This window comes from Aythya marila (assembly GCF_965140915.1).
Source record: "Aythya marila genome assembly, chromosome: 9".
Classification (NCBI taxonomy): domain Eukaryota; kingdom Metazoa; phylum Chordata; class Aves; order Anseriformes; family Anatidae; genus Aythya; species Aythya marila.
Window position 1 is genome coordinate 3,700,168 of NC_139050.1, and position 26,083 is coordinate 3,726,250.

General features: G+C 37.1%; 1 protein-coding gene across 1 annotated transcript in view; it reads right to left on the reverse strand.

The window, feature by feature from the left end:
• Nucleotides 1–784: 784 nt before the first annotated feature.
• The window catches only part of COL4A3 (collagen type IV alpha 3 chain), a gene marked incomplete at its 5' end in the record, with an annotated part of 64,155 nt that continues 38,856 nt past the window's right edge, over nucleotides 785–26,083 (reverse strand). The window contains 27 exons of the mRNA XM_082767220.1: nucleotides 785–3,924; nucleotides 4,185–4,357; nucleotides 5,863–5,977; nucleotides 6,955–7,132; nucleotides 7,812–8,024; nucleotides 8,613–8,711; nucleotides 9,015–9,134; nucleotides 9,262–9,333; nucleotides 10,285–10,357; nucleotides 10,738–10,868; nucleotides 11,446–11,631; nucleotides 12,632–12,682; nucleotides 13,643–13,741; nucleotides 14,733–14,813; nucleotides 15,107–15,233; nucleotides 16,233–16,372; nucleotides 16,962–17,051; nucleotides 17,973–18,071; nucleotides 19,211–19,345; nucleotides 19,922–20,011; nucleotides 21,098–21,265; nucleotides 21,734–21,847; nucleotides 21,987–22,137; nucleotides 23,382–23,479; nucleotides 23,990–24,094; nucleotides 24,439–24,531; nucleotides 25,668–25,836. Of these exons, the coding sequence (XP_082623346.1) occupies nucleotides 3,840–3,924; nucleotides 4,185–4,357; nucleotides 5,863–5,977; nucleotides 6,955–7,132; nucleotides 7,812–8,024; nucleotides 8,613–8,711; nucleotides 9,015–9,134; nucleotides 9,262–9,333; nucleotides 10,285–10,357; nucleotides 10,738–10,868; nucleotides 11,446–11,631; nucleotides 12,632–12,682; nucleotides 13,643–13,741; nucleotides 14,733–14,813; nucleotides 15,107–15,233; nucleotides 16,233–16,372; nucleotides 16,962–17,051; nucleotides 17,973–18,071; nucleotides 19,211–19,345; nucleotides 19,922–20,011; nucleotides 21,098–21,265; nucleotides 21,734–21,847; nucleotides 21,987–22,137; nucleotides 23,382–23,479; nucleotides 23,990–24,094; nucleotides 24,439–24,531; nucleotides 25,668–25,836 (3,255 nt within the window). The 3' untranslated portion in view covers nucleotides 785–3,839. The remainder of the gene's footprint in view (nucleotides 3,925–4,184; nucleotides 4,358–5,862; nucleotides 5,978–6,954; nucleotides 7,133–7,811; nucleotides 8,025–8,612; nucleotides 8,712–9,014; nucleotides 9,135–9,261; nucleotides 9,334–10,284; nucleotides 10,358–10,737; nucleotides 10,869–11,445; nucleotides 11,632–12,631; nucleotides 12,683–13,642; nucleotides 13,742–14,732; nucleotides 14,814–15,106; nucleotides 15,234–16,232; nucleotides 16,373–16,961; nucleotides 17,052–17,972; nucleotides 18,072–19,210; nucleotides 19,346–19,921; nucleotides 20,012–21,097; nucleotides 21,266–21,733; nucleotides 21,848–21,986; nucleotides 22,138–23,381; nucleotides 23,480–23,989; nucleotides 24,095–24,438; nucleotides 24,532–25,667; nucleotides 25,837–26,083) is intronic.

A 26,083-nucleotide genomic window follows, 5' to 3' on the forward strand; every position in this document is an offset into this window, starting at 1 on the left:
CCTGTCAACCTGCAGGAGGGCTCGGGCAAGGCCCAGGGTCTTGGGCTGGAGTGAGGGCCCTACCAAGGCCTTCGTCATTGTCCTAGCTGTTCCCTGATGTCCTCACAACCCCTTACCCCATACTGTTGTCAACATCAACCTGCTACCCATGTTCTGTGCTTCTTGAGTCCATTAGAAAATAAGACTAGAACAGGCTCCCTGGGGACATTGTCATGGCACCAAGCCTGTTGGAGTTTAAGAAGCGATTGGACTGTGCACTTAGTCACAGGGTCTGAATTTTGAGTAGACCTGTGTGGAGCCAGGAGTTGGACTCGATGATCCTTATGGGCCCCTTCCAACTCAGGATATTCTAGGATTCTATGAATGTGAGCAGTAGAAGAACATGGCTCAGATGTTCCAGATCAAAACCACTGTGACCAGCCCATCACCATACCCCTTGCAGAAATATGCCTAAGAGGAAAGGTTGGGCACGCAGCAATACAGCTGCATATCTACACTAAAATGCTAGACGTCTAATAGCTACACTGAAGTGCTAGACGTCTAGGGTAGTCTACACAGGATAGAGAGAGGTGGTCTTCCTAGGACAAAAGCCATGTCTTTCATTCAGATGACACTAATATACTTAATATTATGCATTGGTATAGGAAAAGATCATTAGCACTGAGAAATTATAAAACAAACAAACAAAAAAAAAACCACCAAAACAAGTGAAATAGTTCTTTTGCGTAGTCAAAATATTTTTATTTGGTTGTATTTAGCAGAAGGTTTCTTTTCCTCCTTTTTCTTTTTTTTTTTTTTCTATTGTTTTCTCATTATTTCTGATTTCTTATGCTTCCATTCTTTCAGTACAATATATTAACACTTTGCACCTCTTCAGCACTTTCAGTTAAGGCTCTCAATTTATTTACAGACACAAGTTAAGTAATTCTCACAACAATCATTAACAATAGAGAAATAAAATGATCTGCACCTGCAGTGAGAAATAAAGATAAACTTTTTTTCAAGTTTTTCTTTGATTTTCAGTGTCCAGCTTGTATTATGCTAGGCTCGATATATGTCCCTGCAGTTTGGAGTGTTTCATGTTTTGGAAAGAAAGCCCAAGTATGAGCACTCAAAATCTAAAGCTATTTACCGAAGGTTTTCTTGACTAACTTGTTGAAGGCCACGCGATACGTAAGCAGCAGAATTCAAAACTGGGAGCAAGACATAACTGCCCGTTATCTGGAGAACTGTGTTCAGTTCTGGGACTCCCACCGTAGGAAAGACATGGACCTGTTCAAGTGGGTCCAGAGGTGGGCCACAAAAATGCAGAGGGCTGAAGCACCATTCCTACAAAGTCATACAGATAGGTTTGGGGTTGTTTAGCCCAACTGAAGAGAAGATAAGGCTCCCAGGAGACCTTGCAGTGGCCTTCCAGTACTTAAAGGGGGCCTAAAGGAAAAATGGGGAGGGAGTCTTTATAAAGGAGTGTAGCAAAAAGACAAGGGTTAATGGTTTTAAACTAGAAGAAAGCAACTTTTGATTAGGTATTAGGAAGAAATTCATTACTACAAGGGTGGTGAGGCACTGGAACAGGTTGCCCAGAGAAATTATGGATAACCCATCTCTGGAAGTGTTCAAGGCCAGGCTGGATGGGGCTCTGAGCAACCTGCTCTCGTGGAAGGTGTCCCTACCCATGGCAGGGGGCTTGGAACGAGATGATCTTCAAGGTCACTTCCAACACAAACCAGTCTATGATTCTGTGCTATGAGACATGGCTCTTTGTAACTTACCTTTGACTTTAAGGCCACAATCCATTCCCTTCTCCTCATACATTATCCTCTACTGAATATTTCTAGAAGGCTTCAATGTCAGTTACTTTCTGCATTTTAGTAAGTTTTGCATAAGCATCACCACAGTCATGAATTGTATACAGTATACAATGCTTTTGTGTGACTGCAGTGAGCTTTAATGAAAAATTAAATCTTAACAAGCAACAGATATAGGTTTTATCTTTCAGTACTTAAATAAACTTCAGAGCTCATGGAAAAATCTACCAAGTGATTGTCTTATAAAAAACACCTCCATCCCCAAATCTTGTTTAAATGGAAGATTGAATATTAACTTGACATTGATACCTTCTTATCAATAGTGCATCTGCATAGAGATTCTTCATAAAAACCTGCAAATTCACAATTATACCTTGCAAACAGAAGTACTGTAATTGTTCAGGCTAACAAAACTTTTAAAATATTCATTCAGTTCATGTAGTAAATGGTATCTTCAAGTTACCTCCATCAGAAGATACTGACATGAAACACAGATGAAAACGTTTCATAGTTAGGTTAACACTGAAAATTCAAACAGACAAACATAATGCAAGTATTTTAACAGAAACAATATAAAATATCAGTGACTTAAAAAAGATCTAAATGAGAAATCTTGGTTATTTCAATGAATTGCTAGACCCTACATTTAAAATGATAGATTTACAGAACTCTTCAGATGAATTAGGCTTCTTCTCTAACACTAAATACTGGAATTCTGATAATTTGTGCAAGTATTAAAAATATTAACATCTTAAATGTTAACATTACAATTTTAAATAGCCTTGCAAGTGCAATGTTACAAATATTAAAAACAAATCAGAGCTACAATTTTGCATAAGTTATATGAGTAAGTGAAAGTGCTTTTCAAGTATTTATGTTCATTTACAGTTGGATTCTCATGTTAAGTCAGTGCTCAGTGGTACAATTTAAATATCAGTCTTATTTCCATTTTGGATGCATGAATTTAACTGGATGGAATAGAAGAAATTTGAAGAAATGTTTGTGATACATATTTAAAAATGAAATACCATTTCTGATAAATATGTAAATGGAATTTTAATGGAATATTAAAAAAATGAATTACAGATTACCTCCTGGAGGTTGTGGGATAATCTGATAATGCCACAGGAGCTCTTTAACCATACAGTAATTGTAAATTACATCAATTTCTTAAATTATGATACGTTAAATAGTTGCTCTTTAGTAGAGACAAAAACCACATGATCATAATAAAGGCCAAATACTGTCAATTTCTGAGAACTTTAAAAGATCTCATAATCTGTGTCAAAAGCATGGATTCTAAAGAACATTTTCCTACGCTTACAATTAGTTAGAGCTTAGCTGATGTCACCCTGGAGAACAGAGCTAGTGCATGTCAGCTCTCTAGTGTCTATCCAGTGCACAGTTTAGCTCCCTTTCTGGATAGTCAAAATCCATTAATATTGCAATGATACAAAAAAAGACTGCATTCCTGCTTCCCAGCCCAAGGAAGGGTGAGCTAAGTGGGGAAATACTTCTTCATTAGACAAGAAACCCAAACCAAAACAACCCTAAATTAACCAATATGTAATTAAAAGTGCACTGAAAATATTTCCTATCCCACCCTATCTCTCATAAGTGCCAGACTTTTATCTTAAATTATACCTACTTTGAACACTGAACTGTAAGCTGATATTACAGCATTTTGTTTGTCTTGCGGTTTGAAAAGCACATGACACAAGGCAGCATTAATGTCTTTCATTAAAGATCTGGCAACGCCACAGATTTTGTTGTGAAGATGCAGCATAGAGATGACACGGTTCTGGAGGAGACCCTGCAGACTGCCATTACAAGCTTACTTCAACAAAGTGCTTTGTCATTTGCTAAAGACCAAAAGTCAAACTGTTGTCCTACCTCACCACAGTGCTGCACTGGCAATTTACAGTTTTCTTTCCAGATGCAGTTGGACTTTAATGAATTATAACTCTTCAAAGTTAGGCAATTCTTTGTAATAAAAGCAGAGTTTCACGTTCCATCAAGAGAGGCCATTGTTTACACTGGTCTCTTCATGCAGACCTGACAACGACTGATGATGTTTTCTAGTTCTCCTGCTTTCAACGTCTGTGGCAGAGGTTTCCTAAAAGAAACAAACATTACTTTTTTGTTAAAAAACAGGAAAGGGTGATGAAACTTTGCATATGACATTACTGACACTGACATTTAAATTCTTGGCTCGCTGAAGGTCTCTTTGTGCTACAGAATGACCACAAACCTGACAAAGGGGGACATTAATCTGACAGGAGTTAGTAGGGGAGCCCCCGCAGGTAGGGACTTCTCAGCCACCTGCAGCATGGATGCTGGAAACAGGAGTGGGACAGCTAAGAAAGTACAATTTACCTGAACATTCTTCGTGGATTTAGTGATGCCAACCAGAAGCTGTAGGAGTTCGTATAGTAGTTGCACGTGCCCCTGCCATGACACTCTATGAATGGGATGGCTCGAAATTCTTCCAAGCAAGATCCAGGAGATGCCAGCGCTTGGCCAGAAGCTTCTGAGCCAGCACTCGTATACTGTAACCATCAATACATTTTTTTATGAGAACATGTACATCAGTATTTAGCAATCTGCTAGCAAAAAATAAATCTCTCAAACATACCATATTTTCTGTGCTGTTTCTTGAACAAAACAAAAATCAGCATAGATTGGTTTTGATCAGCCTTATAACGAAGCACAAAAGCCTTATGAAAATTCAAGCACAGTTACGCTATTTCTGAGCTCTTGCAAAGGCCTTTTTCTGCTCCATGAGAAGGCATGAAAATGTAACCAGTTCGAAGACTAGAAGGCAGCTGGCTTCTGTCCATTTGAGGGCTACAGTAACTGAATTACAAGTAGGCCGAATCCCATATTTTGTGGGTGTGTGCACATGTTTGTGTTCATACTTTTTATTGCATTTATTGCTTTTCCAAACACAAACAGCAAAGAATGCATTTTCCATCTCTGATGTTAGTAAATGCTTGTAGAAATAGCTCTAAAATAATTTATGACAGAAGAAATTTCATTAGAAAAATACCATTTTAATTTGCTGATGTTTAAAAAGATAAAGATTTTAGCTCGATGATGAAAAAGAAAAATAAAAAATCTCTCCTTTCCAAGATGTTTATTATTACTTAGGGCCAAATTCCAGGAGAGACAACAAATTTCACATTAGACCTAAAAGAACTTTCCATCAAGCAGAAGAAATGCAGACCTACAAGAGAGGTTTTCGGTTCTTTCATCCTCATTTGCTGGCATTCCTATGGCATGCCACAGGCACGGATAACAAAACTGGAGGGCCACATCCCCTCGTATGGACACACCCTTTTTCCCATACTCAGTTCTCACTTTACAAGCACATTACAAAGTTTCTTCAGTCATATCACATTGTGGCATCAAAATTGCTGAGGCAGTCCTCTACAGATAATGTACTGCATCAGTTTTGATTTTAGCTTTGATTTTAGAGTTTGGTCCTAAAAGCTGATTTATAAAAGAACAGCTGGGTAGAGCAGTGGGTAGCGTATTTTTGCATATCTGTGGTCAGGACTGCTTTAATCACCTAGCTCCCCAAACTTGTGCTTCCTAGAGTTCAGTGTAATGCATAAGAGTATGCAGTTATTTTTGACACACTAAAATCCTGTGGTTTTCCTTTCATCTCCCCTTTTCCTTCTGCCACCTATTTTTGCAGACAGATCTGAATAGTTGTTCCTATTTTTGAACAGGCTGCCCAGGGAAGTAGTTCAGTCACCATCCCCGGAGGCATTCAAGATGTGGAGATGTGCTGTTTAGGGACATGGTTTAGTGGTAGATTGACAGTGTTAGATTAATGGTTGGACTTGATCTTAGAGGTCTTTTCCAATCTAAAAGATTCTCTGCTTTTATGCTTTGACATTAAATAAGAGTTAATAGAATTATTGTCTAATTATAGGCAAAGAAAAAATAATTAATAATTGTTAATACACAAATGCACTAAAAGCAGATGAAAATGCCATTGAAAGTGAGAGGAGAGAAAATAAGTATTTCTAAGCTTTTTTATCCTTACCATAACAAAAGAAAAACCCTTCCAGAGAGATATCCAGCCTTCTGGACATGCAGGAACTACAGTTGTTTGGCTGTGAACTGCTATTACCATTGCAGGTCCTTCACAGACAATGCATCTGTAAGAAATGCACATGCATTCAGTGCAAAGTTGAGGGAAAACGTAAACAGACAAAAAAAAAAATCTGCTGGGATACTGGTTACCTAATGGCAGGGCTTACTACAGATGTCACCACTTGCACACATTCTCTCTGTTTAATAAGGAGATAAGTACATTGAAGGTAACCTAAATGCCTGCTTTGACGTCTCTACTGAACAAAAACTGGTAAAGATGGGAATTGATCCCAGAACATTTGACCCTCCTAATACTGCCTTTACCAAAGTAACAAGCTAGATTCTGCCTTCTTCAGGTGTTCATTAATTATGTTGCTATGGTTTAGATCAAAGTTCTGTACTTTTATTTGCTAAAATTATTCTTCATTATTTCCAAAATGAAGAAATGATGAAGCTAAATTACAATAACTGTGTACAGCAGGCTAGAAGGAAGAGTGCAAAGCTTGCCTTCCCATTTTTGATATTGCTACTCTTGGTCTTCTGTACTTTCAGAGCTTTCCCTCTTACGAGGCTTTTCATCCTTCTTAGTTAACTTAAAGCAACTAGAAAGGCCCACATTTTCACAAGGGTGTTTCATAGCAGAGAACCTTTAGCCCCAGTTTACAATATTCTTCATCAGCTACAGTAAATATATTACGTGTAATTGGAAGCAGAATTTAATTTGTACTATTTATCTAAATATTGAAGCTGTTATGTCATTTTAGCCTGCCTCTTCCACGTATGACAATAGTTTAAAAAAATCTATCAATCATTGCAATCAGTAATGCGTGCCCTTTTCTCTTGTCAGCTAAGCAGATTAAGCCTGTGGTAATACCTTAATATTTCTTAGGGTATCACTGAATATCTGACATATTTGGGTGAGAAAATCAGCCAATTAAAAGCAGTGCTTGTACTTACTGAGATGGACAGGTCTTGGTCTGTTTGCTGTTCAAAACAAATGCATGGTTTCAGGCCAGAAGAACTGAAGTTCTTATACTCTTACCTGCTTATATGGGGCTCTAGTGCTCTGCCAGAAATCGGTGCCATGTCTACTGGCATTGCTGTCACAGTTGACAGCCAGTATGAATAGTCGTTGCGAGAAGCAAAGCTACAAACATCATTGGTGTTACAGAATAAGAATGGCATGGTGGTAAATCTCTGCAAGCAGCTACCAGCTGTTCCTAAAAGACAAAAGAGGAAAACTTGTGACAAACGAGTTTATATACAGCACAGTAAACAGAAGAGACTCATGATGTGATTGTCTACTACAGTAAGAATTAAAAAAAAAAAAAAGATAACTAGAGAGAAGAAGAAGAGAGAAGCATCTATACAGTGAAATTATAGGAAAACAAAATACTTACAGCATATATATATATAAATTTGTATTTAAAATATTAGGGCTAAGAATTAGATTTGTTAAAAGTATTATCTTATTGAGTGATATCAGTCCTTGGCGCAGCGGCAGGGAGTCAGCTACCTAAACACAAGCTTCTAATGCCATTTTTGACACTCTATGGCATTCAGTTTGGCCTCTAAAAATAAGATTCTCTCCCAGATACTGTAACATTACTAACAACCCTACATAGATATTGTGGACGTTTATGTTAGACATCTATCCATAAGTGACTGAATTCCTCCTGAAAAATGTGTAGGGAGAGCAAAAGGGAATATAAAAGTGCAGGAAGAAAAGATGTCTTTCAAACCATGATTACTGAATTGTCTCAGAGCAGCAGACTGCTCTGTAGACTGATGGTTGAAACCAACGTTCATCTCAGACACAATGCCAGTTTGTTTTCATGGAAACAACTTGGATTATTGCACTCTACTGAAGGTGATACGAATATTTTACTAATACAGTACCAAGGTCTTGTCCATGCGCTCGTTCGTTTCCTTGAACAAAAAGCAGCGAAAAGCCAACATAGATCTGTGATGTCCCTGGTGGACACGAAGGAGTCTTTGTTGTTTGACTATGCCGGGTAAAGATAAAACCTCTTCTTGTTGGACCAGTGATGATAGTACCTGGTGATCCAGGTAACCCCTGTAGACCAGGAAAACCAATCAGTCCAGGTTGTCCTGTGGAGGGGAAGAAAAACATGACTGCAAATATTGTCATTTTGTTTGAGTTCCTACTTTACTTAAATTAGGGGAACAACCTGAAAGTAAATCAAAAATTTGAGACTTCAAAATGGGTAGTATTTGTTGCTAGATATATTAATTCCTTCAGACCTAGCTCAGGCAGCTTTACTATTGCTCCAAAATGATGCAATGTGAGATATTTCAAAGAATCATAGCCATTTTTATGAAAAGAAGTTATAAAGTAAAATCGTTTTTATGGTGATTCACTAAAAATATTCAGTTCCATTTTGATGCCACGTGAAGACACACTGGTACTTAGGGATTTGAATGAATTTTCAAGCAGATATGTAAATGTGATTAATAACAGAGGAGCACAGTCAAGGCACACTTTTGTAAATTATTATTTCAGTTGTGAAAATGCATCTGTTAAAAACTAAGCAACTGCTTGCATGTGTTGATGGCTGTAAAGCTGCTGCAAATGTTACAGAATTTCACTATATACAAAAGGAAGGCTTTAAAGAAATTGGGAATACAGCCAATCTATAGATTCAGTGGTAGCAGTCAGTGATGCCTGCTTTCCTGCACCTCTTTCTCCTGGAAATCCCCGGTCTCCTTTTGGACCAGGCAGTCCTGGTTGACCTGGACGACCAAAGCTTCCTGGTAGACCTTTTACTCCTTTAGGTCCTAAAATGGAATCAAGAAAAAACAGATTAATATAGCAATATTTATTCTAGATATTAGTAACTGCCAATCAATAAAGTTAAAATCCCTCCATGAACGTAGCTGTGTTAGAATAAAAACACCAGCACAAATTTTGTAAATTTTGAGACTGTCTGTAGTGTTACTGTCTCCATATTTCACATCAAGAAGATGACAAGGAAGTACTGAATGTATTGCAGAAGAATATTATTCTTACAAAGAACACTTATATAAGTGTCCCATCAAGCAAGACACACAAACAACTACAGAAATAAAAATATAAACCACCTTGTAGCCCAGGAATCCCTTGAATTCCTTGATCTCCTGGTGTTCCTGGGACTCCTGGCAGTCCAGGAGGCCCCTTGCTTCCTGGGACAGAGAATATTCTCCCAGAGACTCCAGGTGGACCTAGTAGCAAAAATATAATGAAGAGCCAGATACTTTACATTAAAAAACAAACAAGCAAAATAAAGTAGTAACAAAAAATCAAGATAAGTTAGCTGTTATTAGAATGAGAAGAGTTATAACAAGTTACCACGTTGGCCTTTTGGTCCCCTTGGCCCTTCTGCACCTTGTGGTCCAGGGGGTCCTTGATTACCCTTTTCTCCTAAAAAGGGAGATTGAAGACGTGTCTTTCTGGTTTGAAATGTTAAAACAATTGTCAGATGTTCAGAACTTTAAGTGTCTTGCGGTCAGCAGATTAATTTGAAATATGGGTGTGCACTTCTACATAGCTTTTGTTACTCTATAGTTTATAGGCCAAGTGCAGTCAGTTTACAAGAATTTGTTTCGATGTTTATCTCCCTATAGAGCAGTTCAGCTCCCTTCAAACCCCATCAATTATGCGGATGACTGTTAGGAAGGTTGTAAAGTTTTTCAAGTGTTTGAAATCTGATACGCAATTCTTTTTACAGTGTAAAATATAGTTATTCTCATTCAGGTTACTCTCTTGAAAGTTCTGCTGGAAATAAATAAATAAAAAAAATAGAATTTTTATTAAGTCAGGAGATTTGACTATGTGAAGAAATGAGGGCTTTTGCTTAAGGAAATAGAATTTCTGTCTGTGCTGTGACTTTTCAAATTAGAACCACAAACTTAAAGTACACAATTTGCATGGAACTCAATGCACTGGGTTAAACCAGTAATGACAGTTTTGTATCACTGTAAATTATGTAACTGAAAATGAACATACTGGAGCAATGCAAACCTATATCAGATTTAAATCACTAAAAGAAAGTTTCAAAAGCATTTTTAGCCAGATAAAACTAAAATCCACTAAATCCAACTAACCCTTAGGAATATGAAATTTATAAAGCCAATAAATTTTACAAATTGTCTACTGATAAGCTGGTGAATGAGAACATAATTGAGTCTATTCTTCTGGCAAGCAGATGACCCAGTGCTTTGTCTTTTAAATGCTCTTGAGTTCTATAACTAACGTTGCCAAAAATCGCATCTTCTAGTAGTTGTGTCACTTCTAATTATCACACCATTACAACACAACATGCAAATGACTGTATTTGGAAAGTAGAAGTGTACATAGTAAATATATGAATACCTTTTACACCTGGAAATCCAAGAAAACCAGGGTCCCCTCTAGCACCAGGATAACCTGGTCGACCTTCTATTCCCTGCAAATCATACAACATCAATAATAAACAAGAAAATAGGCACTCTATGAAGTATACTTCCTTTTTGTTCAGAATATCTAAAGCATTGTGTCCACAGAAAATGCTGCAACTAAAATTATTTGCTCCATTATGAGCATGTTAGATATAGTCATATTATTGTTAACATTGTTCGGTAATACAAAATGGCCAAGGAAACAACATATCAGAAAGACCCAATAATTTCTTTTTGGTACATTTAAGTCTAACAAAACTATATTTCTGTATCTGTTTTAATATCTTTCCCCAATTATGCATTTATTTGTTTTCCTCTGGGTGTTATTTTCATGGCAAGACTGAAGTTAACAGTTGAGTAAGAAACAAGTAGCATTTCTTTCACTGACTTTTGGACCTGGAGGACCAGTGTCGCCGTTTGGACCTGTTGGCCCTGGTATGCCATCTGCCCCTCTAACACCTTTGTTTCCTTTCATGCTGGGAGTGGGAAGACCAGGCAACCCTTGAAAACCAGGAGCACCTGTATAGAAACAGAATACCTAAAGATCACCGCCAACAGCATTTCACATACATTACATAAAACACAGTACAACATTCAGCAAATCTGTAATGGTACTTCATGTTTACTGTCTCTGCAATTCTAAAGGACATAGATCAATTATAAATCAGCAACAACAACAACAAAAAAAAACCACTAATTTTTCTGTAGACTATTAATTTAGTCTGAGAACAGAGCTGAGTTCTTGCAATCCTTAATAGCACTACATTTTTTAATATCTTTCCATTGCAGTTATGCTTGGAATAACACCCGATATTTCACTTCTTTAAGCTGGATTTCAGCTGCCCTACAGATTGCAGCAGAGGGCAGCAAAACTGGGTGAACTGAAAAAACTTAGCATTATTTTAATTTACATCATTCTGTACAGACCATCCTGCTGTTTGCAATGATAACATTGCATCAGTTGGTAAAGGCACTACTTGCTCAATTATGAAGATGTCTGGGGAAGAACCCCCTTCAATTTTGAGTTTTAGACAGACTGAATTCAGCTTCCAATTATTGGTATATCTTTTCAGATAAAGAAGTTATAACAACATACCTGGCCTTCCATCTGCACCAGCAAGGCCTCTATTTCCTTTTGGGCCAGTAATTGCCATGCCTGTTGCACCTTGAAATCCAGGTAATCCCATTAAGCCAGGAGGTCCAATGGGTCCTTGATCACCCTGATGACCTTTCACACCTGGTGGCCCAGGAAAACCAGGCAGCCCCATGTCCCCTTTGATTCCTGCAGAGTATAAGTAACATATTTGAGGAGAGCTGTCATGATGGTGAGATGCTATGATAGCTTTTAGAAACAGGACTACACAGAGTACATGTGTCTACTCTAACACAAAGGTGGAATGCAGCCTTTGTTTTTAGCATGGCTAAATCCCCAAAGCCACCTTGCTACTCTAAAGCAAAATGGTTGTGAGAAGACGTGACTCACTGCAAGGAAGTGTACACACCACTTTTAAAACTCCAGAGTTTGCTCATACAATGGAAGAAACTTGAAAGAAGGGCATAAAGAACAGAGCTGGGGATATTGCTTGATGCTACAGTCAAGAAATGCTAGTCTGAACATCAGAACTGGCAAATCCTATTAAACTAAATTCCAGATAAAAGCATCAGTATGAGTACAAGAAAATAAGAGACTATTCCAAATGGATTTTTTTAAGGTCAGTCTTAAGAGCACAGGGCCAAAATATGGAGGGAGAATTATTATTAATTTTTCTTTTTTAAGTAAAGCAGATCAATGGATTTGTATCAGTACTGTAAGTACAATGTGAAACCTAAAATACGGGAAGAGTGCCTCCTCTCCCCCCCAAGTCAACCATTCTCCTGCATCAACAAAAAAGAGGAAGTGAAGTAAATTAAAATACACCATCGTAGCTTTCCTACGGACTATGCTTGGTGTTCAGCAACATCATCTGTTTTCATAAAAACATACACTGTTAATCAAATATGTATTAAAGTTTCAAAAGCTCTATAATCTGTATATTGCCTTCGCAAAACCACAGAAGTTAGTTCCTTTATTTTCCTTTTACAATAGTCTTAAGTTTGCAAGCACAAATTCTTGATATTTAACATATAATCCAAATAATCGATCATAAGCACAGAATCACTCTTTATTTCCTCTGACACTAAGTGCCAATTTAAATAGCCAAAAGCAGGAGGTGTTTTAAAGATGCAATTAATGATTCTGGTATTTAAAAACAAGGCTTCTGCTTTCTGAAAAGACAACTTACCTCTACGACCAGGAACACCTCGAAGGCCAGGGATACCTCTCCCTGGTGCCCCTACAAAATGTTAGGTGATATTATACTCAATAGTCCTGAAAAATTGCTAGAAAACATCATAGTTATCTAATATTTCACACATTTCTTCAAAATTCACTAATATTCTTCAAAATAACAATGGTTATTTTCCATTGGTTCTATCCAGAAATACGAATTATATTTGTAAGTTTTCCTTTAAAGTGGGAACTCTTATTTACCAGTTGTATTTGAGGTACAACCTATAATAATAAAATTTGCTTTTTTTTTTTTTTTTTTTTTTTCCAGAGGAAAAAAGCAGAATAAAAATCTGTATTTCTGTTACTAAGAAAAATAAGAGAAAAACCATATATACCTATAATTTCAACAATGATTACTCAAAACTTAATATAGAAAGACTTATTAAATACTATAAATGCTTTTCCAGTATATTTTTTGTAAATACTAATATACAAAAACATTCTCATTGTAAAATATGAAAACATTTTGTCAGAATTCAGCAGAGGACTGTATGCACGGATACTGATGACATCAGGAGTGATATTTAAGTGAAAGATTTTACAACTCAAAGGCCAGGTCATGTAAACATTCACAGTTCATGTGAGTAAACACTGATTTGTTTCATCCTATTTCCACATAAGAGCTGAGACTTCTTTAAAAAGATTTTGGTTCTCTTAATTATTTTGAGATGGAACACAGAAGAACCACATGATACTTATGCTCTCGCAGACATTAATATTTTAAGGGGAAATTAGGACAAATCATATGCATAACAGAGGAGTGACATACATTTGTGTTGTTAACAGCATGTACGATTATGTAGAAAAACAGTGAATTATTTGCAATTTAAAAGCCTTCTACTTAACACATCTTTGGATCCACAAAAGCTCCTTATTAATACTTCCCAAAAAATCCTTATCAGTTCAGCTAGGGAAAAAAAAAATGTAATTTTAAAACAGAATGAAAATATTTCACTGTTGTTACCTGGTTCTCCCTTTACTCCTGGGGGACCAGGCATACCATCCCGACCCTGATTGCCTCTTTCACCAGCAAGTCCATTTTCTCCAGGGTATCCAACAGCACCTGTGAATTATAAAGGACCACGGTATAATTTTCATTTTTTTTATTTTACACAAAGAGAGAAGATATGAATCCCCTTTTTAAAGATTTTATTAGTGCAAGTGCAGCTACTTCAATGATAGAAGCAACTATCTTGGTACATAAGCATTTGTAAAGAGCAGAATATAATTATTGAGTCCCCTGACCTTCAAGAAACTTAGCACTCCCACTATTTCCACAGGCATTAACTTCCTGCCTTTCAAAGACATTTTAGGACTCTGCCTTTGATTTAATCCATGCTGGTGGGAATCTATACAGGTAGTATGGTTCCTCTCCATAAAAATTCAACTTTCCTGTAAACAGGGAGTAGATTCTGATCTTTTCTAACTCTCGTGCTACGTCTATGTAAGTTCACTAATATGATCCACAGAACCGCAATGTAATTTATACAAGGATCTGCATAAGAGAACATTCAATACGCTTTTTGAAGATAACGACTGTCACCAACATTAATGTAGTCTCCATATTGTTGCTGCATATCGACACAATCCCCCTAATGTGTTTTTTTTTTTTAATGGTTTAATCTTTTATTTTGTGAAAGAAACGACTGCAACTCTGCCTTTCCCCTCTTTCAGCTTTAATTTATTCTTCCTCCTTGTATAGCTACATCTTAGGTTATTATTCTCTTTTAGGAGGTAAAACAAGCCATTCCTACGATATATGTGGATATTTCATCTTGAGAACTCTGAATTGAAAAAAAGAAGAGCAGTAAGTTCTACAATAGTGAAACAAAATTAAAATTTCTTGCCTCAGCTGAATTGGTAACATTGAGAACAGGCTGTTAAAGACTTTAGCTGGAACTGGAGAAGGTAAATAGAGCCTCCTACCAACATAAACAGAGACTGCAACTATATCAGGTAAATTCTAAAAAGCTCGGAAGAATATCAACTGCCTCATCACAGAGAAAATAACGAGCCAGAGGGCAGTGATTTGGGAGAGATGCTATATACCATACCAGGAGGGCCTATAATGCCCTGTTGTCCTGGGCGACCCTGCTGTCCTTTAACACCAACATCTCCAGGAGGTCCAGGTTTCCCTGTAAGAAGAAAGAATTTGGGGGAGGAAAGCTGGCATTATCACTTGCAATTCAGTTCAGCACTAGGCCCAGGCACAGTCTGAAAACCCTGCTATTGTTTCTACTTCAGCCAGCTGGGACAGATCTCTAGCTAAAATAAGCCAGCCTGGCTGTGCTGACTAAAAAGGAGCTGTTTACATTTACAACATTTTAATGTAAATGTGCCACCCCACAGGCACCCTGCATAGTATTGAGAAATTCTCTTCTTCTGGAAGCACATCAGCATCTCAACACTCCTCCAAAGCAAAACATACCTGGGATTCCTGCAACTCCTGTTTCCCCTCTGACCCCATGTGGCCCTGGTACTCCTCTATGTCCTGGCTGACCTTGGGACCCTTTTTCTCCTTTGCTGCCCAGAAGTCCAGGAGCACCTGAATCTCCCTAAGAAACAGCAGTTGCACACAAACAGGTAAAGAATCACATTGTATTAAATACATTACATGCATATGAACAATAGAAAAATATATAACTTTAAAGTTTAAGTTTAATCATGGTTCATTATGATTTTCAGATAAAAATCAAAGAAGACTAATATGAAGTCTAATATGAAGTCTTCTCATAACAGCACTGATCCTTTAGACATAGCTAACAAGCAATGTCTATCTTTAATCTGTACAAACCAAGTTCAGTCTTAAAGTATTTTCATAGACTTTTCTCCAATTTTATTCTAATAACTCCTCTTTTGAACCAAAAATACATTCCTTACATAATACACAGCTATACAAAATAGCAAAACATGTATTTAATTGAATTCCTACAAATTTGCTCAACAGCAATCCCTTTTTGGATACGCAGCTAATAAAGAAACTAACGGATAATTTGGACAAATTATAGGAGTTACAGTACAGTTTACAGCCAGCAACATATTTTAAATTATCTCATATGTAAAGATTCACAGTTGTTCAACAACCAGGATATGTGGAGTAAAATTTTCTAACTTACTTTTTATATTATATATTCCTAAAACAAAAATGCTATTAATAGACTTTCAAAAACCAACAGAAAAATTTTAGATCACACCACTTTACTACTAGGATAATTTTTCTGAAATTCTTGATATACAAATATTTCTACTATTGACTTTTTAGATACAAATCATTGTTCCTAGCAAGTAAGTAACTTTTACAGAAACAATGCTATTTCCAAGCCACTCCATTTTTACAAATAAGAAATTCTTGCATTGCAAGAAAAATGAAATGCAATGAACTCAACATGTTCTCCTAAATACTGACGTAACGGGATTTCCATATGTATCATCACTAAGATATCATCTACCAATCTCCTGAAAACTCTGCAACTCTTGCTTACATGTTATTCTGTTTCTGTTGTCAAAGGCTCTGCTTATTGTTTAATATGACAATGTTTCCATGGCCTTTATACCTTTGGACCAGGTTCTCCTGGGGGCCCAGGAGATGGGTGCCCAGGGTCTCCTTTTTCACCTGGAAAGCCACCATAGCCTGTTGGACCAGGGTCACCTGATGGTCCTGGAAAGCCTGGAGATCCTTTCTGTCCTTTTGAACCTGGAGAAACACAGATAGCAATAGCATTCTTAAAAGCATCATCATCAAATATTATATCTCTTACTTTGTTAACTACTGCTTGTATTTTCATATTCACTTTTTCCATCAGAGATAGAATAATTTTTGTGCACTCAGTGATTTTTACTCTAAACACATTCAAACTAGGTTCTTATAAGTATCAGTATATAAATTAATTATATGCAATTTATTACCTGTAATTTCAATAGTCAAAGCTTACAAAAATAAAGACCCATGATCACTGGGCAGACATTTGGTTACAAAGTCAGATAGAGCCACTATATGTCACCACATCCTAACTAATTAACACCCTGAAATTGGTGTTCGGAAAGTTACTATAAGCTATATACTGAGATGGCCAGCTGCAATACATTGGTAATGTCATGCTCCAAAACTAGACAGAGGGAGAACTCCATTCTGCAATTCAAGCAAATGGTGGGGTGATGAGTTTACAGGCACTGCAGAGAATAAATCCCAGTCTGAGTTAAGTATTGTGTAGTGTGCTTACAGAAACAGCTCAGACCTGTGTAAAGGCTCTACCAATTTGCAACATAACTTGAGAGAAAATAACCTGGAATTCCCATGTTCCCTTTGTCTCCTGGTGCACCTGGGAATCCTTGTCCTCCAGGAATACCTGGAAGACCCATAAATCCTTTGGCACCTGCAAGATGAAGAAATGAGCGTCATCTTCACATGTCCAGTTTAGACACTGGTTGGCTGGCAGAGTTGTGATGAATACAGAATCCTCTCTCTCACACACTGCCATGGTACTTTTTGATTTTATAAATCAACAAACAGTGGAGCATAATTCTTCCTCTTGCTCTAGAAGCACATAGAATTATCATTACTGTTGTCAGGAAATCAAGTTAAAAAACAAGTATCTTCTGTATGTATCAAAATATAGCATACAGAGAAGTAAAGATGTTTTAATTAATCTGAAAAAATTTTAATTTTCTCACTCAAGATCAGCATGTATCATTATGTATGTGGGCATAGTGATGGCAGAGCAAAACCTTGTGAAATGGCTTAGGTAGGTCTATAATTGCATTGGTTCTTTTTAAGACTACTTTTAACTGAAGACCTGTTAACTTCCAAAATATAAGCCAAATATGAAGGCCTTCAATAGGGAAATAGAATCAATCTTAAATACAAAAAGCTTCTGAAATATTTTGTGCACACCTATGGTAAACTTAGAATTCCTGCTGCTTCTTTATGATATTAGGAATCAAACTTCTCTTAAATTTTATAAATACCAAGTTTTATTCATTGGCCTCACCAGCTTTTAGATTTTAAGGTTATTATTATTTTATATTATTTAAAGTTAATATTATTTTCTATGTATCGCCTCACATAATCATCCACATTTGGAAAGAAATAAAGAATCATTTAGTTGTAGCTAGTATGACTTTGAAATAGCAGCTTTTGAAATTGCTCCATTTCAGAATTCTCAGAGGAGCTTCAGAGTTAATACAGAAAATAGAGTGCTGCTGCTAGAGCTAAGTTTATGTGCTAGTGTTGAGGTAACACTATCCTTGCTCTCCATTCTGTGATAACAGTAATTTTCAACATACATACTCCATACCTGGTATACCAGGTACTCCTTCAGATCCAGCAAGACCTGGGGGACCTTGTACACCTGCATCTCCTTTTTCTCCTCTTAGACCCATGCTTCCTTGGACTCCTAAAACAATTTCATTAAACAAACACACACACAACAGCATTTTAGAAGATAAGTTTATATAAAGTTTAACATCTTATAACTCTTAAAACTAATGAAGCCAAAGTGGAGCACAGGACTTTTACTTTGCAAGAAACACAAGCAAGACACAAGCTCATGGTTAATGAATTCTGTATTTCCTATATGGAGATGAAAGGAAATTTCTGAAACCTACCACACAAAATGTCTACACAAAAAGCCAGATAGATAGCATTAAATATGTGCAACTTGTATATAGAGAGTCTATATTAATATTACACATAAAATAATAATTCTGGCAGTCAAATATTTCTAAGCAGACTTCATTTCTTTGAAATCCAGCATCCAGTTGGTAAGCACAACCATTTCTGTGCTCATGAACTACTAAATCATAGAATCATTTAGGTTGAAAAAGGCCTCTAAATTATCAATTTTAACTTAGCACTGCCAAGTCTACCATTAAACCATGTCCCTAGGCACCACATCCACATACCTTCTGAATACCTCCATGGATGGTGACTTAACGACTTTGCTGGGCAACCTGTTCCAATGCCTCACAACTTTTTCAGTGAAGAAAATTTTTCCTAATATCCAACCTAAACCTCTCCTAGCATAACTTGAGGCCATTTCCTCTTGTCTTATTTCTTGGTGCCTGGTAGAAGAGATTGATCCCAACCCCACTACAGCCTCCTTTGAGGTAGCTGTAGAAAGTGATAAGGTCTCCCCTGAGCCTCCCTTTCTTCAGGTTGAATAACCCCAGTTCCAATTAGGTACAAAGCTGGCCATAGCCATGAGGTGCAGTAAGGAAGGTGGGTGAAGTGTGTAGAAACGTGATTATATAAGATGCATATATATAAACTTATTACCTGTGACACTTTATTACTAATTTGACATTACAATGAAAGGATTTTTAAGGAATATGGACTTGTTAAAATGGTAATAAATGTTTGGTGTAACGTCCAACTACTCCATAAAAGGCATTTATGGTGTTTGGCAAAAATTATTTCAAAGCTATGTGAATACTTTAAGTAGTTAACCAAGTTTTTTCCATTTGTTAGAGCCCACTGGAACTGCCACACAGATAACTCTACCTGGTTTTGAATGACAGAAAAATGAATAGGTACCTTTTGGGCCTTGCTCTCCTTTATTTCCAATGCCAACCAAGGTTTCAGAAGGTCCAGGAAAACCTTTATCACCTTGTTCACCTTTTGCTCCAAGAAACCCCTTTCTTCCTTTTAGCCCTGGGAAGCCAAAAGAACCTGCAAGAAAATACAATGACATTTTCTGAAGTAGCATGTCTAGGTGATAGCACGTAAGGGAAGCAATTGAACTCCATCTCTAAGGTCAACAACATCTGTAAGTACGCATGCCAAATCAACAACTTAAGCCAGCTTCTTGATTACTCAAAACATCAATAAACGTTTATGACCATGGATTATTATGAGAAATAGTTATGGTATCTTGGCATGAATATAAATATAATCTTATAGCTGTTAAACAGATATAATATGTTGAATATGAATGAGACAAAAAAAAAAGGGGGCTGGGCAAAAAGCTCTCTTCTTTATTTAGAAAATCTCCAACCATTTTCACACATACCTGTGAAATGGAAAAGGTGGCAACTCAATACTGCTAAAAGAAAATGTAATTCAGCCTGTAGACTGCACAGGTACAGAAGTCAAATATTTACCAAAGCACAAAGAAGTTCTGGTCATTAATTGACCAGCACATACTCAGGAGTGATAACATACATCAAGATTGATCACAAGTCTTCTTTAGCATGACAGTTTTTATATTCTTAAGGAATAACAAAAACAGATACTATAGTCACTTACCCCTGACACCTGGGTTGCCTGGACTTCCAATCATGCCTGGGGGTCCAGGAATTCCTAACGGGCCCATTATACCTGGCTCTCCCCTAGGGCCTGTGGAAAGGAAGCAATAGGAACTTATTTAATCAGTGAAACATCAGAAAGGCATGCATGTAGCTGTCAGATAGTTAATCAATTCTTTTAATATTTTCTCCATTTTTATAACGTCATAGAAGCAAGTTTTCCAGCTTTTAACTACATGAACAGCACTTACATACAGATTAATGTGGGTAGTTTGAGGGGTTACTAACAGCTGCCACAGCTTCAATCAATGAATGAAACAATTAAGAGTGATTAATGTATCTGAGATAGCCATCCTAGGCTGGGAGACCCATATCCGTCACAAGATGTATGGGAAAGACATTCCTTTCTGGCTCAGGAGCTGGAGGCCAGCTGGGACATGACAGCTCATCTCAAATGGCATTAGAAGCCTAGGTTTGGCCTACAACTTCATCTTTAGTTTTACAGGTTGTATATATAAAAAGGTATCTAGCATCTCCTTGCAACAGGATAATACAGGATTTGAGAATAATGAAAAATCTTTTTTAGAGATAAGCAGCATTACATACCCAATTTTTTGTGTTCTACAAATCAAGTTTGAACACATTTCTAAAAGAAAAAAAAAACAAACCTATGGGGATTACTTACTTAAGTAAAGTCAGCTCTGGTTAACATGACGGAGTCTGATCTGAGTCACAACTCTCATAGACTCAAGGTCTTGTTGTTTTTTTTTTTTTTTTTTTTGTTTTTTTTGGCATTAACAACCCATCTGTTTCAAAAGGGATGCCAAGTAAGATCTTACCTTACACTTTCATTATGCTGGGAAGCAGCTTTGAACTAGTTAGTGTCCTGTTGCAAGAATGTTGCAGTACAGAAAACAATGGGAAGTAGTTTCCTATTTAAGCGGAGTGCTGTAGAATATTCAATACTGTGTCATCATAGCTTCAAGATATGCTAGTCATTCAGGGAATGACGACTGACTTGTTTTCCATATAGATCATATAAATGTATATATGAAAGCTGCTAATGGAAAAATATTTCTGCATCCTCAATTTACAGTCGATGGCATGTTAGCATGACTACTTTTTGTAGAGACTGACTAATTTTCTATGTCAAAACAGGTATCTGGGGAATCCTTACCTGGCACACCATCGATTCCTGGTCTTCCAGACTGTCCCTTGAAACCAGGTAATCCTGCGTTTCCCTGAAGACCAATTAAGCCAGGTTCCCCCGGTTTTCCATAGATTCCTGGGATACCCAAGCCAGGAGGACCAAGTTTTCCTTTTGAACCTAATGAACCTCTTCCTCCTAAGAAAAATGCATGACAGTATATGTAGGATACTTCTTGCTGGAAACCTTCATCTCTATCTTGCCGTCATGAGTATCAAGCTCTTCTTGAGCTTGTTTGAGGGCTATACAGTAAATCTATACAAGACAATATACACATTAAGGAGATCTTGAAGAGATTTAAAAGAAAAAAAAAGACAGTAGAGACAAAAATAAAACAAAACAAACACCCCACCAATTCTGCTTTCATCCTCCAAACACTCTTGAGTATGCATTTTCATTCCCCCACAGGATGAAAAAATCTTAATCCATTTTAATTAGTACATGTGTTTTCCTCCAATCCATTGACAATGCATCTTTTAAATGTGATGTTGCATAGTAACCTATAACCAATATCCATAAACAACTTCACGTCCCTCATGATATTTGAAGGCATAAATATAACCCAGTCACCCAGCCAAATGGCACATTTGATTTGGAAGGTCCTACCTGGTGGGCCTGTAGCTCCCTGGCCACCTGGCAAACCTGGCCGGCCAGTAAGACACTCAGCAGGTTTCCCTGGAAAACCTGGATCCCCTGGAATTCCAGGTGAGCCAGGATCTCCTAAAAGAAAGGAGATTGGTTTCATAATGATTTAGATAGCAGTTTGAGGCTTTGAGTGAGCATTGTTTGACTTGGTTTTCCTTTCCTTAACACAGGAAGGTAACTTGCTGTGTATCTTGTGCTTGTTTGACCACAGTACCTCTTAGGCCATCATCACCATCATGTCCAGCACGTCCTGGTAGGCCTGGAAGTCCTGGAAATCCTGTATCACCTTTTGGGCCAGGAATGCCACGACCTCCTGGTGAACCAAGTCTGCCTGGCTCTCCATGAATAATCATGCCTGGGTCCCCCTGCAACACAGAGATGTAAACAACACACTTGTACTACGTTTTGCAAGTCTGTCAAAATATTCTTTCCTCCCCACAATCAACTAGCTTCTTTAATTAGGATTATCACCTCCATTCCCTGGGGATCTTTCACATTTGTAATGCCTGTAGTTCAGTAGATCACTGGATGTTCCTTATTGACCACCTGCAGGTTCCACACCAGAAGATTAATTTGTCTAAACAGCTTTTGAACTGTCTCATTGCTCTAAGAAATTGTTCTTGAGCATTACGAGACATCTCTCTCTCTTTGGCTGTTACTGCATTATGATGCTTGCTGTAACTATGTAAGGTGTTGGACCTGTATGTAAAAGTTTGTGCAAATACAATTTTTCCTTTATTTTACAAGGTAGTTATATTTTCATCGTAATATTTATTGAAATAATCAAAGCCAGCACCCAGATATGTCTCAGAAAACTTAGTTACTGCATTTTTACCCCTGTCATTCTTCTGAACATTGTTTTCTATGAAGACTGTTTTTACGATAAATATCTGAAGTCTATTCCCTGAAAGGAAAAGTTGAAATGTTTTTTCTTATTGGCTGACCAAACTGCTTGTTGTTTTGGGTACTAGAGTTTTGAATATGAGCAAATCAATATGTTCTTAAAACAGGCCAGTAGAGCTGAGATTATACCAGTCATTGATTATGTATTTGGATCAGAAAGGTCACTCCAAATCCAGCTGTTCTGTGGTTTCAAGCACAGAGTAAGTAATAATTAAACAAAACAAAAATCCCCATACTTTATCATATCAGAAAAACACATAAAAGAATGACATACGGGCATAAAAACAAAAAGTAATGCCACCTTTTCAAAACAGTTAAGTGTTATTATTTTGTTCACATTTGGATCCTAATTACAGAGTAGTCAAGAGTCCTACCTTTATATATTTCATCAGTAATTCCTGAATAGCCATCTCTTCAGAAACTGTGGCTTTAATTTTTTGCTGTAAGCAATACAATAGTTTTCTTATGCTCTGAAAATTGAAGTATCAAAACATCCCAACAATTTGGGGGTTCTGAAATCCTGTATCTCTAGTTAAAATTTGACTTGACAACTTCTTTCATAAAATATTTCATTTTATAGTTTGTGCATCACTGGTTAGCAAATACAGGAACTCTTATTTTCCATGCACTTATTAATTTATTTGCTTAATGTCACAGTTAATGAATGGGACCTATGGAAAAGTCTGTGCTGTATTTACAGTCAAACCTTTTCTCCTGGTTGTCCCAGATTTCCAGCTCGTCCTGGCTCTCCAATTTTTCCTTCACAACCTGGTGATCCTCTGCCTCCAGTAAGTCCCTTATCTCCTGCAAAAGGAATTATATGTCAGTATAAAAATACCCATTATTTTAGAAAGTGGTATTTGTATGGCTGTGGTTATGGACTTCTGCCCTATTGTAGGTTACAAGAGCTGAAAACAAAATCCTGATACATTTGACACATTGCATTTTCCCTCAACACTCATTGTAACACTGCTCAGTTATGTGCTTCAAAAACATCCTGCATTAAGTAACCGATTTGGAGTGAACCTATTCTGATGCCAGTTCCTCACTCTTCTCTTCAAAAAACTACATTGTAGTAGTCTTAGTATTCTATTTCTCTCAAATACTTCAAAATATTTCAAAAACAAAATCACAAAACCCCCTCAAAGGCAGTAAATTACACGAGAGCTAAAAACCATCTGATTAATGCTCATTCTTTTTTTTTTTTTAAAGATGAATGTTGTCAATCCAGATTTAAAAAAAAAAAAAAAGTAGAAGTTTGTTTTTTTTTTAAAAAAAAAAAAAAAAAAAAGAATATCAAAAAGTGTATTTTACCTTTTGGACCTGGGTTTCCAGGAAACCCAAGCCCTGGAAAGCCTGTGTCACCTGTTGGGCCTGGATGTCCTGGATCACCTGGCTGACCATTTGTTCCGACCCTTCCTGTTCAAAGAAAGTAAGTAAATTGCAGTCTGTTTTACCACACAACACGTGATGACAGGGTGTTTTCCAGCTTATCATTATTAATTAGGACATGAGTGTAGATGGTATCATTAGAACTTAAGACACTATTTTTCCTTCACAGTAGTTAAAATGCTAATTGTGATCTCTGTGTTCTCAGTATCAAAGCGTGCATGAGTCTGTTAAGTCTTTATGCAATCTGCGCTTGATATGAAATCCTTCACAGAGTTCTCCCAAAATAACCCAACAGTTTTATCTGGCCAGAGATGGTAGACAAATCCCAATCAGGTCATCTCTAACTTTGTCCTTTAAGCAAACATACTCACCAGGCACCCCTGGGGGTCCAGGTAAACCATCTGGTCCTTGAGGTCCTGGCAATCCAGGCAATGGAGTTATCCTACTGGTCTCTCCTTTCAGACCTTCAGCAAATACATTATCAAAGTCTTACAGTTTGGAAATAGTATAAAAATACATAATTTGCAATTTTAAAATATTAATGAGCAATCTAGTTAGTTAAAAATCTGGTCTGCTATTGTTTCCATCTTTCTGAGGCTCCAACAGATTTTGAAAATCCTTCAAGCCCTGACTTCATAAAGCAAAAGAATTTTATTGACACCCAGACCACCTCAAGCCCTTCTCTCAGCCCTCCTACAGTCTAACAGAAACCCAGGGAGCACAAAATGATTTTAAGTAGGGAATAGGAGTTATTGTCAATATCAGGTCGAGGACCCTCAGAACAGATTAAACAAACAAACAAACAAAAAAAAAAAACCCTCACAATTAGCAAGGTCTCCAACAGAGATTCATGTGCATTTCCTCATACAATGTGACAACCCCAGAAAGAGTGACAAAGACTCAGATTGACACACTCTGAAAGTTTCATCCCTTTGGATAATAAACTCACATCTTCTATCAGTCAATAGCAAAAGCATGGGTATATTGTGCCCAACATATCACTGCAGTTATAAGCACTAATCCCCAGAATCCACTGGATTTAAAATTCAAAAATTCTCTTAAGAAGTGACTTGACTGTATCTCTCCTGCCCAGCTTCAAGTTCTTCCATATTATACTTGTCTATAAATAAATACACTGGTATGTTTCTGGCACTCCAAAGTGATTAAGTCCTTCATATCTTCTTATGATGACTTAGCTCACACTAATGATGAGAAATGGATCTATAGTCAAAGAATTTTTTTTTCATGATGAGGACAGTCAAGCACTGAAACAGGTTGCCCAGAAATTCTGTGCAGTCTTTGTCCTTGAAGGTTTTCAGTCAAGACTTGAAGCAAGCATTCTCTAACCTCATAGCTAAACGTGCTCTGAGCAGGAGTTTGGACTGAAGACCTCATAAGGTTCCTTCCAATCTCAATTATCTTATGACCCTAAGACTTTTGTTATTATCTCTAGTGAAACCAAAGATGGAACAACGCTTTGGAAATCTCATCCCAAGAAAAAACTTCCTATATTTCATAATTTATGTCTTTGTCTTCAATCTCTCTCTGTAGTTTAAAACTTTAACATAGGTAAAGAAAAGTAAAACAGTAAGTTACAAACCAGCTTCTCCAGGCAATCCAGGAGGACCAATTACTCCTTTAGAACCTTTGAAACCTCTTATTCCTTGTGGTCCATATCCTGGTGGTCCAGGAAGCCCCATCTCTCCAGGGAGACCAGGATTACCAGGCAGTCCAGGTAGTCCTCTATCTCCTTTTGTACCAGGCAATCCCTATTAACGATATATACGTCTGTACACCAAGCATTACTTGCTCTCCGTGCCAGCTTTCACAACAAAATGCCTGATTCTCTGTATGACTGATCTCATACTATTTTAGCAGCAGAGTAGTTCTGCTGATTGAACAGGACTTTTTCAACCAATTTACTTGTGATGAAACAAATAAGAATTTTAATATCAATGCTTGTAAACTGTAGGGCATTCATCCATTCTTTCTATTAAAATTGAAAAAGTACAAAAC